Source organism: Eretmochelys imbricata, chromosome 14, assembly GCF_965152235.1.
Source record: "Eretmochelys imbricata isolate rEreImb1 chromosome 14, rEreImb1.hap1, whole genome shotgun sequence".
NCBI classification, from domain to species: Eukaryota; Metazoa; Chordata; order Testudines; family Cheloniidae; genus Eretmochelys; species Eretmochelys imbricata.
Genome location: NC_135585.1, coordinates 46,577,997 through 46,592,036, shown reverse-complemented (window position 1 = coordinate 46,592,036; position 14,040 = coordinate 46,577,997). Strand labels below are relative to the sequence as shown.

The following is a 14,040-nucleotide window of genomic DNA, read 5'->3' as shown; positions in this document are numbered from 1 at the left end:
GCAAGCGGGGAGGCTCCCAGGAGCAGCTCCAAGGCTGAGGGCAGGAGCAGCACAGGGCAGTTGGGGGAGGGACAGCTGAACTGCCTGGGAACTGATAGCCTGCTGGGTGGCTGCTGCACAGGGAACTTAATGGGGCTGCTGGTCCACTCTGGTTCCAAGCCCCCACCACTAGCTCCAAGGGGCTGCTCTTCCTTCAAGCAGTGGACAAAGCAGGTAGCTGCCAAACAACGTTACAAGAGACATCGTGCAACTTTAAACGGGCATGTTCCCTAACTGATCAGCAACGTAACAACAAAACAACGTTAACCAAGACGACTTTAAGTGAGGAGTTACTGTATGAGTCAACAGTGTAAAACTGTTGCAAAAAAAGTGAACATTCTTCTGGGATGTATTAGCAGGAGTATTGTAAGCAAGACATGAGCAGTAATTCTTCCGTTCTACTCTGTGCTGATACAGCCTCAACTGGAGTATTGTGTCCAGTTCTGGGTGCCACATTTCAGGAAGGATGTGGACAAATTGGAGAAAGTCCAGAGAAGAGCAACAAAAATGACTAAAACTCTAGAAGACATGACCCATGAGGGAAGATTGAAAAAACTGGGTTTATTTAGTCTGGAGAAGAGAAGACTGAGAGAGGACATGATAACAGTTTTCAAGGACATAAAAGGTTGTTACAAGGAGGAGGAAGAAAAATTCTTCTTCTTAACCTGTGAGGATAGGACAAGAAGCAATGGGCTTAAATTGCAGCAAGGGCGGTTTAGGTTCGACATTGGGAAAAAGGTCCTAACTGTCAGGGTGGATAAGCACTGGAACAAATTGCCTAGGGAGGTTGTGGAATCTCCATCATTGGACATTTTTAAGAGCAGGTTAGACGACCACCTGTCAGGGATTGTCTAGATAATACTTAATCCTGCCATGAGTGCGGGGGACTGGACTAGATGACCTCTCGAGGTCCCTTCCAGTCCTACAATTCTATGATTCTATAACAATCATGTCATTCCGAGCATACCAAGAGGTTATTAAGCAGTGCAGCACTTTGAAATCTCATATTACTAGTACTTTACAAATACAATATTCTTATTATTACAGTGATGAAATATTAATTCTGTATTAACAGTTAGTTGATAGATAATAATACACAAAATATAAACCTTTTTTCTAAATTATAAGCTGCTCTTATGTACGATTTTGTTTCTGAATATTTTGGGCCTGATCCTTTGTTGCTGGAATTCCCAATGCTCCCACTGACTTGGTTATGCAGGAAGGCAGGATCAGGCCCATTGTGTAACTGAATTGAAAAACTATAATGTATATTCACAGGGGAGATCAGAATTATGCTAGCCATAGAGCTCTGTGTTTACTGCCTTTTGTGCAGTTAAATACAAGTTACAACCTGATCCTCAAGTTCTGACGCCGGCAAAATGCTTATTTAAGCCAATGGGAGTTTTGTCACAGTCTGAACTGCAGGACAGGGCCCGTAGTGCAGCTCTCACACTGATGTGGTATTTTCAGATGTCACCTAGTGCTCGGATCATAATCAGGGCTCTTGTGCTATTCAGGAAAAATGACTTCATTAGCCAGATTTTCATAAATGCTCAGCACGCAGCAACTCTCACTGAGAACAAAGGAGAATTCCCTCCCCCACCCTCACTGAGAACTGGAATGGTCACAGCACACAGAGAAGTTAGACACAAACATAAATACTCCTGCTGGAAGGTTGCAGTGTAACGTGACTTTGTCTTAGAATCCAGAACCTTAACACACAAGAACCTAAACCAGAGGGGGGGCTGCTCCCTAACGCCCTGGGAACAACTCACCCCACCTTGCTTTATGTTGGCTCATTCATAGGAACAGTTTGTGAACTAGTGCAAACCTGTGTGCGGACAGGTAAATCCACCTCACACTAGCCTGCTGCCCACTAACTAGCCGTGTGGACGCTGCTGCCATGCACTTAAAGTTTCCTGGTGCACGTTGCTCTGTTCCGGTTTGAAAGCGGGGCAGATCAAAGCGCACTACAGAATTGTTAGTGCATGTAGCAGGGTCCACACAGACAGACAGTGCCCAGCAGGCCAGTGTGAGACAGATTTACACCCCCGCTTGCCACAAACTAACTGTTCCTGTAGACAGGCCCTGATTCTGCTCACACACTTTCCTACAGAGCCCTCTAGCCTACAAACAGGACCTGGAAACCCCCCCACTCTTAAAGCGATAGCTTGCAATTCCAACACAGTCCCCACTATACCACAAGAACAAAGGAGAATTTCCTCCCCCACCCCCAGTGAGAAAAATGATGATTGCTGGGTACTGAGCTGTTATGAAATCTGGCCAATGACATCCCAGCCTGCAAGGTGTTAAACAACCTCAGCTCCTACTGGAGTCAAAGGGTACATCTACCCTATAATTAGCACCCGCAATTGGCCCGTGCCATTGACTCAGGCTCATGGGGCTCGGGCTAAGGGGCTGTTTAATTGCAGTGTAGATATTTGGGCTCAGGCTGAAGCCCGAGCTCTGGGACCCTCCCACCTCACACGGGTCTGGAGTCTGGACTGCAGCCCAAGCCCGAATGTCTACACCAGAATTTAACAGCCCCTTATCCTGAGGCCCTTAGCCACAGGCCATGAGCAGGTGTCTAACTGCAGGGTAGATACATCCAAAGAGAACGGAGGTTGCTCAGGACTTTTCAAGACGGGTTCAGTACCTTGAAGGTCCAGGCCAATGAACCGGAGACACAATGATAAATACTCTCCGCCCACGTCTGCAGCATCTCAGTCTATCCATGTGCGGCTGGGGGGGAGGGGGGCACTGACCTGTTACGTAAATCGCTGACTCTCTCTCCTGGTCGAGACGGGGGTTCCTGACACAGCAGGACACTTTCTGGTTGGACTCTTCTCTTAGAACAATGGCAATCTCTGTTTGAAACAGGCCATCGGCCTCTTGGGATATGTTTTCAGAGGCCGATGGTAAGAGCTGCCCCTGGAGATCTCTCCACTGAGCCTTGGGCTCTGGGTACCATCCGGATGATCGACACACAACCCGGATCCCTCTGTCCTGATGTCCCTCCACAGAGATGGCAGGAGCAGAGCCCAAATCTACAGAAGAAATAAATGAACTTGTGATAATCCTACAGTGCCCAGTAATGAGCCAAAAGTTTTTACACTGTTATCAAAAGCCATTTCCTATTAAACTAATAATCAAATGTGAGTCCACAAGTGCAGCTGGTCAGTTAATCTGGCCAGATTCCTATTTGATATACAGTAGAGTTAATGTTAATGTCAGGGCTTTTCTATGGACAAACTTGCTCCAGTTTAGTTAAACTGATTTAGTTAATCAAATGCAAATCCCTATGTGGACACTCTTAAAGCAGGCAGGAATTGACTCAAGCTAAATCAATGTAAGCCATTTCCAAACCCATGTAAGTGTTCACACACAGGTTTGGACGAGTTCATCAAAACCAGTGCACATCTATGTGTAGACAAGCCTCAAATTAATTCACTAATAAAAAACTTTGTTATAGGGGAGTTCAGGTTGCTTGGCAGTGCCTTGTACCTTTCCAGAATGCAGAAGTGGGTAGCAAAAATTGGTACCTGTGAAAGCCAGGAAATACACTCAGCAAAACAGAAACACGAACACTAGATAACAAGGAGTTGCAGGGTTAAGGTAACACCTCCCACAGCAGATCACACTTGGGGTTTTTTATTACCGATGAGCTAAACTGAAATAAAATTATCTTAATCTGAAACAAGAGTCTTGTACCTTAACCAGAGGTGTGAATTCAAATGGATTTCCTTATTATGGGATCCGTTTGTGCGCAGATACCTTAGGGTATCTGGAAATTTCACACAGACCATCGTAGAGAGGGAAACAATTCTTGACCAGGAGAGCACAGACTACAGAAATCTCTCCCAGCAGGAGTGGGACTCACAAGGCTTTGGTCTGACAGACTCATGGGAAATGCCCAAGAGTCACAGACAAGAACTGACGTTAAAAGGCCTAAGGTGAAAATTATATGTAACAACCCCCACACACACCCCTGTGCTTCTGTTGCTGTTCCTTCTAAACAGTCCACTGACTCCAGCTAGATGAAAAGGAGTACTTGTGGCACCTTAGAGACTAACCAATTTATTTGAGCATAAGCTTTCGTGAGCTACAGCTCACTTCATCGGATGCATACCGTGGAAACTGCAGCAGACTTTATATATACACAGAGAATATGAAACAATACTTCCTCCCACCCCACTGTCCTGCTGGTAATAGCTTATCTAAAGTGATCATCAGGTTAGGCCACTTTAGATAAGCTATTACCAGCAGGACAGTGGGGTGGGAGGAGGTATTGTTTCATATTCTCTGTGTATATATAAAGTCTGCTGCAGTTTCCACGGTATGCATCCGATGAAGTGAGCTGTAGCTCACGAAAGCTCATGCTCAAATAAATTGGTTAGTCTCTAAGGTGCCACAAGTACTCCTTTTCTTTTTGCGAATACAAACTAACACGGCTGTTACTCTGAATCCAGCTAGATGGGGACTTGCAGGTAAACAAAGGAAAAAATTCATGAACCTTTGCAGCATGCTCAGTAGGGCATCTGCAAAGGTGGGGGCCAATTCCACTCCCAATATAAGGAACAAAGGTGGCAAACTCTTCTTTTAGTTCAGCCATACCCAGAGGGCGACAGCCACACCACAGGGGAGGTGAAGATCTTTGGCCTGAAGGCCGATAATCATAGGCCTGATTTTACTAACTGCAGCAAGAAGATAACCACAAGAAGAAGGGTACCAGCCAATTTCCAAGAACTGGTTCAGCTCAGAGCAGTGTGGGGACATTAACGCCAAATCAGTAGTGTATGTTTTAAATGCACAGGGTTTGGGGCCTGTGAACCATTTGGTACTGAAGAAATCTGTACGTTTGATATTAATTTTGTTGTTGTTGTTTGCAAAGTATTTGCTGTGCTGATGTAATGATAAGATTGTGTTTAGATTTATAAGGAGTCTCAGTTAACCCTCAGATTGTCCCCTTATGAACCTAATGATTGTTTTAGTTTGAGCAGCTTTACTACACTGTGGTGTCTTTATTCCAAACGGGAGCAATTCAGGTTATGGGCGTCCACGACTGTCCAAATGTGCATATTTATCTCATGTGTTGTTATCACGGATGAGAGTTCCGCTGTCAAACCAGACTGAACCCGCTCACTCTTCCTGCAGTAACATGGAATTATAGTGGGTACTTGTGTAACCAAAGTTTGGTAGGTTACATGTACGGTGCAGAAGGGAATGACCGTGTTGTGGTTATAAAGTGAACTCTGTGTAATACCCAGTCTTGGCAGCTCAGGTTACCCACAGCGGACAGTTATTGTGCTGTGGATGGGAGTGAGTGGCTGGAAGGGTTTTAAGTAGAATGTATGTCTCTATCTCCCAACAAGAGGGCTACAGGGAGTGACCCTCACAAATGACAGCAGCTGAGAACCAGCCCAAAGCCCATGAGGGACAGAGCAGCTGACCGGGGACATCCCAGGAGGGAGCCAGGAAAAGCACCATGCCAGGGAGGAATCACCTGAGAAGGACCAACTGGTGGACCCAGTATCCCTGTCACCCAGAGCTGTCTGGGGCTTATGACTTTGCATTAGGAAAGAGGAGGGAGGCTGTAGTCAGTTAAGTAGGGAGGTTGTTGCTCTGTGGGGTTTGCAGAGAATGGCAGAAGAGGGCACCGGAGAGGTTTGTTGGGGAAAGTTCACTAGCGCTAAACACAACCAGGAGCACTGAAGACTCACCACCGGACTGGAACTCTGCCCAGGACTTGTGAACTCTGAGTGTAGACACAGTGCTTGTCATCTACCCTGTAATATTGTGGTACCACTGGGCCTGCGGGGCCTCGTGTTGCATCTAACCGTTTTACTGCTCCCCCTGTATTCTCCCCTGTTGTTTTTCTACCTTCATTGCTCTGTAAATATGTATTTACCTTTCCTATATTCATTGTACTATTCTGGTGTGTGTGCGTTTACACCGCAGCAGTTTGGAACAGGTGCCTCTAGGTTGGAAGGGAGTTACCCTGGTGTGCTCCAGTGTGAGCCTGTTCTTGGCCAGAGCCGCTCTGCAGAGCAGACTCCATCTCGGCCATGAGGGCTCTATAGTTACATATTAATACCCACAATATACTTGCTAATGCAGAAGAGAAGGTTACTCACCTTGCAGTAACCGAGGTTCTTCGAAATGTGTGTCCCTGTGGGTGCTCCACTCCACCCGGCGCCGTTGATCGGAGATCTTCAGTAGCAGTGCCTGGTCGGGACACACGTGCTCAGCTGCTGTCTTGCGGCGTCATTAGGGTCTGCCTGAGCGTGCACATCCCGCACCCCCTTCTCTACCGTAGAGTTGTCTGATTAGTACTCCAAAGTAGAGGGAAGGAGGGTGGGTAGTGGAGCATCCACAGGGACACACATCTCAAAGAACCTCAGTTACTGCAAGGTGAGTAACCTTCTCTTCTTCTTCGAGTGCTGTCCCTGTGGGTGGTTGGCTTCTGTGCATAGGGAGTGTGATCGTGCTCCCCGCAGCCTGTTGATGTAGAACATACATGCTATATTGTCCGTGAGGATCCGAATGGACTTGTTCCTTACGATGTTCCCCTTACGATGGGGAAAAGTGAAGGCAGGCGTATCTGACTGCTCTGAGCTCGAGAAAATGTATGTGTAGATGCGTCTCTGATAGGGACCAGTGGCCCTGTGTTGTGTGTTCCCCTAGGTGCGCTCCCTCAGGGGCCATGCAGACGTCATCTTGGTGCAAGAATTGCTGCTGCTCCACGGGCTGTGGTCCTGCGGAGCGCAAAGTGTGAGCGGAAGCCCACACTGACTTTTGTTTTGCATTCGCATGCGCCATGGGCCATTTATAGGCACCCTGACCGGGGTCCGTGTCTGCTGCGGGGGTAATGGGCAGGCTTGGTGCCAAAGTTCTTGTCGGTACCGGGTCCATCTTCAGTGCCAATGGGACTGGTGCCAAGGAGAGCTTCCCACTGTGGGAAGGCGGGTCCCTGCTTTTGCGCCCCTGTGAGCTGCAGCTGAGGTGCTGGGGCAGTCGGAATCGCCTCCTTTTGGCGCTGTCAGCACCGACGGTAAAGATCTCGCAGGAGACCCTTTACCCTTTTGAAAGTCTCTGTGCGGAGACATTGGGGTTTCCTGCCTCTTCGCTTGAGAGGGTGAAGCCATGCTCCCAATCGGTTCCAACCTAGCAGGGGAGTGTGAGGGAGAGGGTTTACTTCTGCCCGTCTCCATAGGCGGCTGCAGAGATTTCTCCATCAGGAGCATTTTTAGCTGCAAGTCCCTGTTATGACACAATGAATTCACTTGGCAGGAACGTGTGTCTCGCCGAGGCACTTCATACACCATGAGTGTCCATCAGACCACAGCATAGATTCCTTACAGGAATCATATTTCTTAAAGCCTGGGGACCCCGGCATCATTGAAGTATGATGGCCGGGGAGAGAGTCTCAACAGGAGACAAACGTGAGGAAAAAAAAGTTTGTCTGTCTTTTTTTGAAACTAACGAACTATTCTAAAGGAAGGGAGAGAACTGGGATATTTTTGTCTAACTAATTCTATTTCTTTCTACTTATTTCCTTCAGAGACCAGGGAAGAGGTTGAGCACTGCCCCAAATACCGTCTTCAGCTGAGGACGGTTGAGAAGGAACTGAGGGGGGTGCGGGACGCGTGCGCTCAGGCAGACCCTAACAACGCCGCGAGACAGCAGCTGAGCGCGTGTGTCCCAACCAGGCACTGCTACCGAAGATCTCCGATCAATGGTGCCGGGATGCACCGTCACCTGGAGTGGAGCACCCACAGGAACAGCACTTGAAGAAGAAGTAAGGATGCCCAGCAGTGCCTTGTGCCTTCCCAAAATGCAGAGAACAGCTAAACTTAAATGTCTGAAACCCAAGAGATAAAAAATAATGGCGCACAGCACCCCTGCCATGCAACCTTAATTCTGCCTCGTGGGGCTGGCAATAGATGCTAGGAATGGTTCAGGCAGGATGGTACCATAATACACAGATATAGAATCATCGGACCAGAAGGGACCTTGAGAGGTCATCTAATCCAGTCCCCTGCACTCATGGCAGGACTAAGTATTATCTAGACCATCCCTGGCAGGAGTTTGTCTAATCTGCTCTTAAAAATCTCCAATGATGGAGGCTCCACGACCTCCCTAGGCAATTCATTCCAGTGCTTAACCACGCTGACAGTTAGGAAGTTTTTCCTAATGTCCAACCTAAACCTCCTTTGCTGCAATCCCCATGAGGGAGGGCTATGAGAAGGTACTATTGCTTGTGTTGTGTTTCTTGGATTTAGATTCCAGCATCTATCTGCCTGCACTTCCACGGCCTTCGCTGTGTTCAGAGTAGCTGTAGTGACTGGTGGAGGGATTCATTCGAGCAGGCTGTCACAGCTGTCACTGCGATAGGAGGAGGGGAATCACGTATGTCTCATTTCAGTGCTGAGGTCTGTAGGCTGTGTCAGTAGAAGGGCACAGAGGTGTCTTCTTGCCATGGGGATTGTCAGCAGTCTGGTGTTTGCTGCACCCGACCTAAACCTCCTGTCATGGTCACAGAACTAGCTACACCTGTCCCCTGGCTGGTCTCTCTGGCAGCACCTTCAGGGGTCAGGCCTCCTGCCTTTACCTGTCCTGGGGTGGGGGGCTAATTCCTCAACTCTCCCACTCTTATACCAGGCCCTGGGCTACAGGACCCAGTGCATCAACTACTCTTACCCTGTGGGTGCCAGACATGAGCCAAAATCAATCCCAGCTGGTGACATCAGTTTGGGGAGGATCAGCCATCGTTTGTTCCCAGGTGTGCTCAAAAATGTAATCATCACAACTTAATCTTGCCAGACTTTTTATTGATGCTTGTGCATCTCATTAACCACTTGCTATAATGACCTCAGATTTAGCCCGCTAACCCCACCCCAGACTGCAGTGCGTCACCACAATTTCAAGACAGTCTGAGTAAGCGTGTGGATTTTAGAGGCCTACGGGAAAAACAGCTGTTAAACAGTGAACTAGAACCAGCTGTAACCAGAGCAGAGCTATTGCCCCACCATAATGAGAAAAATCAAGTGTCATCTGACAATGAACTCTCTGACTCCACTCATTACCCTGCTGAAGGCATCAAAGCATTAGAACAAGTTACTGACCTGCCATCTGTAATTCTAATACAGCTTCTTCATAAGTGACACTGGACTGAAAACGACACTTGTACGGTCCCTCATCAGAGGGTTGGATGTTGCGTATTCTCAGGGAAACACTCCCACTGGTGATGTCGTCTTTCAAGAACTCAGTTCTTTGTTGATATTCTGCCATCTGCTCTTCATACTGATCCTGTCCATCCTTATACAGGTGCACAACTGCAGAGTATTTGGATTGGAACCACCTCACCTCCATGTTCTCAGCGCTCATCCTAGGGGAGAGGTGGCAGGGCAGGACGGCCTCCCCACCTAGGGAGGCAATGACTGGGTGGTCAGGTCCAGTCACTGTGAACTGTGCTGTGAAATGTACAATGAAAAATGGAAATTAAATCGGTAAGGGGCTGGGGGTGGCTTTAATTCAGCAGTAAAACTCACAATAAGAGAACACCCTGCATTAGAAGCAAACACCCCATACCCATGCAGTGCCCTAGACATGTCTCTGAGTGCAGAGAGTCACAAGCTTTGGGTAACTGCACCTCTGACTCCCTCTATGGTCTGCTCAAGGAATGTCCCCTTACGTCTCAGGCCTCCAGCCATCACCTCTCCCTGGGCAGGGACCCAAGTCCCGCTCTCTCCACACTGGGGTTTCAAGGCTTGCAGCTCCCTGCGATTCACTGTGGTTTTCCCAGCAGGCCTGACCAAAGACCAGCATCTGCGCTTTGCTTTCACTCCCAGGGCTATGAACAGCGTGTGCCAGCAGTTACCAGCAACCAAACAGCTCTTCCAAAGCAGAGAACTTTGAAGGACAAAAGCCTGACAGAGAAAACTTACCATAAACCAATAAGAGGTCTGAACATGTTACATTTATACCGAAGGATTCTCATCCAGCACATGGGACTCTCTGATAGGTTCCAAAGTCCTTCAAACCTTCTCTAAGGGTTTTTCCTCTTGAGTAACAGATCCTGTCAGTTTGTAGCCCAAGATCCCAGGCCTCTGGTCTGTTTAAATCAAGGGGTTTTCACCAAATATCTTTGTTCTCTTTGGCTTCTGGGACCTGGTCTGAACTAGTTTGTGCAATTCTCCTTAGGGGTGGCACTTCTCTGCAGCTGTTACCTGTCCCAGCAGTAATTACCCCCATGGGTTGTAGCTCCTGGAGGAGATGGGGTAACCCTCCCCAATGGAATAGATTACAATCCTGAGCCCACAGAGGTACATATAACATGTACAGGTGCCATTTATACAGGGGATACAAAAAGAACCTTCATAAAATTAATTAAATAAACCCCAAAATACCACTTGTGGTTGCAATACCTGTCACACAGAGTACACATGTCAGTGTTATACATTGTCCCTATTATCTCTGAATAGGGCTCAAAACTTCTCACGGGCACCCCGGGCACAATGGATATTGGGGGCTTGATTCTCTGATACACAAAGGACTTTTTGTGCCACTCCGTCATGGGGCCTTCCCCAACTGCTGCAGGGATGGTGAAGAGCATACAAGACAAAAAGATATGAAAATAGATCATCACTACGCAGGCAAAGTCAGAGGCCAGATAATGGAGAGGGAGAAGGAGGCAAATAGAAAAGTGCAGGAAGCAGAGAAGCAGCCATTATGGAATTGCAGGGGGGTCTTGGTGAAGAGACTCAGCATCAGGAGAGACAGAGAGAGCAGGTTAAATTAGCAGGATGGAAACCACAGCAAGAGAGAACCAAAATGCCCAAGTTGCTGTGGAGGCAGCCCCAGGGCTGGAGTGGGTCACTATTATCCCTGAGGGAACAGAATGAAGAAGCTGGCAAATTTCACATCCCTCCTTGTGACAGGAGATTTAGCTCTGAGCCCTGATCAGATGTGCCTAGAGCAGCATGAATGATCTGAGGGTTGTTACTTCATAGCTGAAGAGTCGGGGATTCATGATTTGTTTGTGGCCGAAGAGTCTGATCTGTGACTTATACAGACTGCCAGTGCAGTGTACAGGAATGGGTAGTGTCCCTTTAAATAGTTTGTGGGCCCTGTCGTGGTGCTCCTGTGATCTGTATTCTAGAAGCTGCCAGAAACCAGCCAGAGCAGTAGGGTGGATGTAGGGTCAAGGCCTGACAAGCTGGTGCATAGATTTTAACCATGGTCAGGGGACCCAGCTGTGCCCTGTGGTTTCTCCAGGTTGCTGGTTGTTGTGTAAAGAGCAAAGAGACACCAGGCGTGTTGAACAGACGCTGTTTACAAGACAAGGCAGTGATGTGAGACGGATGGTGATGACCAGCAATAGCAACAGCAGCAAACCCAGCGAGGAGGCCGGAGCTCCTACCTGATGCCAGCCGGTGAACCTGTAGAGCGAGGCAGAGAGCAACGTAGCCGGACAGATAGGAGCTCACTGTGGAGCCGGGGGAGAACGAGGGAACCTTCCCCATCATCGTAGCTTGGTCTGGGGAACAGGAGAAATAACAAACCAGACGGTGAGTGAGTGTGATGCAGTGACAGTGCCACGGGGCAGTGGGGAGGAGGTAACAAGCCTCACTGTTGCCTAACGTACATCAGAAGGGAAGGGATTTCCCCCACAGTCCTCGTCTGCCCTGGCTCTGAGCAGGGTTAGATGTTGTTGTGATTAAAACCCAGACCTGCCAGAAGCCAGTCCATACCATGGCTGAGACCTGCGGAGCTCTCTGCTCTATTTAGACTGTGTAAGGACCTGGGGAGCAGTGTGGAAAATAGGCTCCGCAGGAAGTACCGCCCACGAGCCCCAGAGTGACAGTACCCTGCAGGCCTCTGATTGGCCAGGTGCCGCTACTTAACTCCAGGGCTTGCCCCAGGAAGATGTCTCGGCAACTACCCAAATCTTTGTCTGTTACTGTGCTGGGCTTTGCCTTGTCTCCTAATCTCTGACCCTGAATCCTGCCTCTTGATTCTAACCTGGTACTACCTCTGGTATCTGACTCTGACCCGGTCTCTTGTTTACAGACCCTGGCCTTGTGATTCCTCTAACTCTGGCTCAATGACTCCCATCCCAGGTGGGGAGACCTCAGCCCAGCTGTGACCTCTAGGCAAGACTGCCTAAGCCCTGGTCCTTTACACCTGGGCAGGGCGGGTCTCTCACTATTGGTGCGTCCAGCTCCCATCTTGGCTGGGGCATTTAGATGCTACCATAGAATGGGCCATATTAGGGAAAACAAGCCAGTTCAGGCAAAGCCTTTGAGTAGGGTATGAATGGCCACTGATCGCTGTGGGGGAAAGTGGCCCCATCTCCCAGCCACACCTGTCCTAGGTGAGAGGTCTCTGGGGATCTCCCTATGAGCAGATCAGTCGCTGACCCCAGTGATTTTATGTGTCAGTGACCCACCTTCATTGCCTCCAGCATTGGTGCAAATGTCAAAGGAATTCTGATCAGGGTCACCACATCTCTGTGACCCCTGGGGTCTGCACCATTTAAATCACTCTCAGGGTACGTCTACACTGCAGCTGGGAGTGAGCTTCCCCGTGCTCGTAGACAGACATGCTAGCTCTCCTTGAGCTAGGATGCTAAAAATAGCGGAGTAACGGGGTAGCCCACCCCAGGCGGCAGTTCGGGCTTCCTGCCTGAGAACAAACCTGCCTGGACTCCTGGGGTACGTACCCGGGTGGCTAGCTCGTGCTGCCCCGGCTACACTGCTAGTTTTAGCGTATGAACTTGAGCACAGCTAGGACGTGTCTATCTACCCACATTGGGAAGCTCAGTCCCAGCTGCAGTGTAGACGTTCCCTTAGAGACAGAGAGAGCTTTAGATAAATGTTAGTGTCACTCATGGCTCACGCTTCAAGCAGCTGGGCAGCCCCTGCCAGGGTGTGCAGTGGTGTCAAGTCCTCCCAGGAACCAGGCTGTGCCTGTAACTTCCCCTAGACTGGGACGGCCACCGTGTTACCCACAGAGCAGCCAGCACTGGCCAGGAAGGGGCCTGACCAGGGCTCCAGGGCACAGACTCGCGGCCTCCCCGTGTGGCTCCCACTGACAGAGCTCTTGGGGGAGGTGAAGCACCCCCTGCCCTGGCAGACACCTGTAATATGGGCAGCAGCGGTAACAGCATCTGCCCTCCCTCGGGGCAATGGCCCTGCAGACTGGGGTGGGCCTGGGAGGGATTCACTGAATCTGGACCAAGGGTTTTCTCTTCTTGTCTTTCACCCCCTCCCTCTGGAACTTCAGTTCAGTGACAATAACAAAGGGGAGGAGGGGGAGAGAAACACACACACACACCTGTCACAAAGGAAGCCCAGCTCTGTGCCAGCGTCCCAGTCTGTGTTCAGATGCAGAGAAATCTCTGAATTTGCAGGGACATTCCCACAGCCAGGTTGACATTCAGAATCAGGAGGTGCCGGTTTCTCCCTGAGAATCCCTTCAGTGAGGCCCATCGGTGCTAACGGCCCATCTGAAGGGACCTCAGTGCTGTGTGTCCGGAAATCTCAGACAGAGCCGTGCAGCTGGGGATCCAGGGCCCGGAGCTTCCCTCCCGGCTGAATCCCGGAGAGAAGCTTTGAATCAGAAAGTCGGGAAGGTTCCACAAAATTCTACAAAGCTCTAGAACGTTCTAGGAGGTTAGTAACAAATGAGCCACATAAGGAAAACCTGAAACATTTTACTTCAAACCTTCAATTTTTCCTTTTATCACTAACAACAAAAACAGCCCCCGAGCCCGGCGCCCCCCAGCCTGGCACCCCAGGGAGTTGCCCAGGTTACGTGCCCCTAAATCCGGCCCTGGTCCCCATGTCACTTACCGAGGCTGCACACGGGGTCCTGAAGCCAGAGGGTTTGAGACCCGACCCGCCATCGACAGGGCCAAGCCCCCTTCGTGCCCACCCCTGCCCCTGCCCCTGGCCTCAAACTTGAAAGTACCAAAGTAGGGAAAGTTGAAGTCCCGGT

At 49.4% G+C, this 14,040-nt stretch overlaps 1 protein-coding gene across 1 annotated transcript in view; it reads right to left on the bottom strand.

The window, feature by feature from the left end:
* LOC144275270 (butyrophilin subfamily 1 member A1-like) overlaps window positions 1-13,499 on the bottom strand; it is a 39,932-nt gene extending 26,433 nt beyond the window's left edge. The window contains exons 1-4 of the mRNA XM_077834467.1: window positions 13,378-13,499; window positions 11,462-11,578; window positions 9,165-9,512; window positions 2,805-3,086 (exon numbers count right to left, since the gene is read on the bottom strand). Of these exons, the coding sequence (XP_077690593.1) occupies window positions 2,805-3,086; window positions 9,165-9,512; window positions 11,462-11,567 (736 nt within the window). The 5' untranslated portion in view covers window positions 11,568-11,578; window positions 13,378-13,499. The remainder of the gene's footprint in view (window positions 1-2,804; window positions 3,087-9,164; window positions 9,513-11,461; window positions 11,579-13,377) is intronic.
* Window positions 13,500-14,040: the final 541 nt, after the last annotated feature.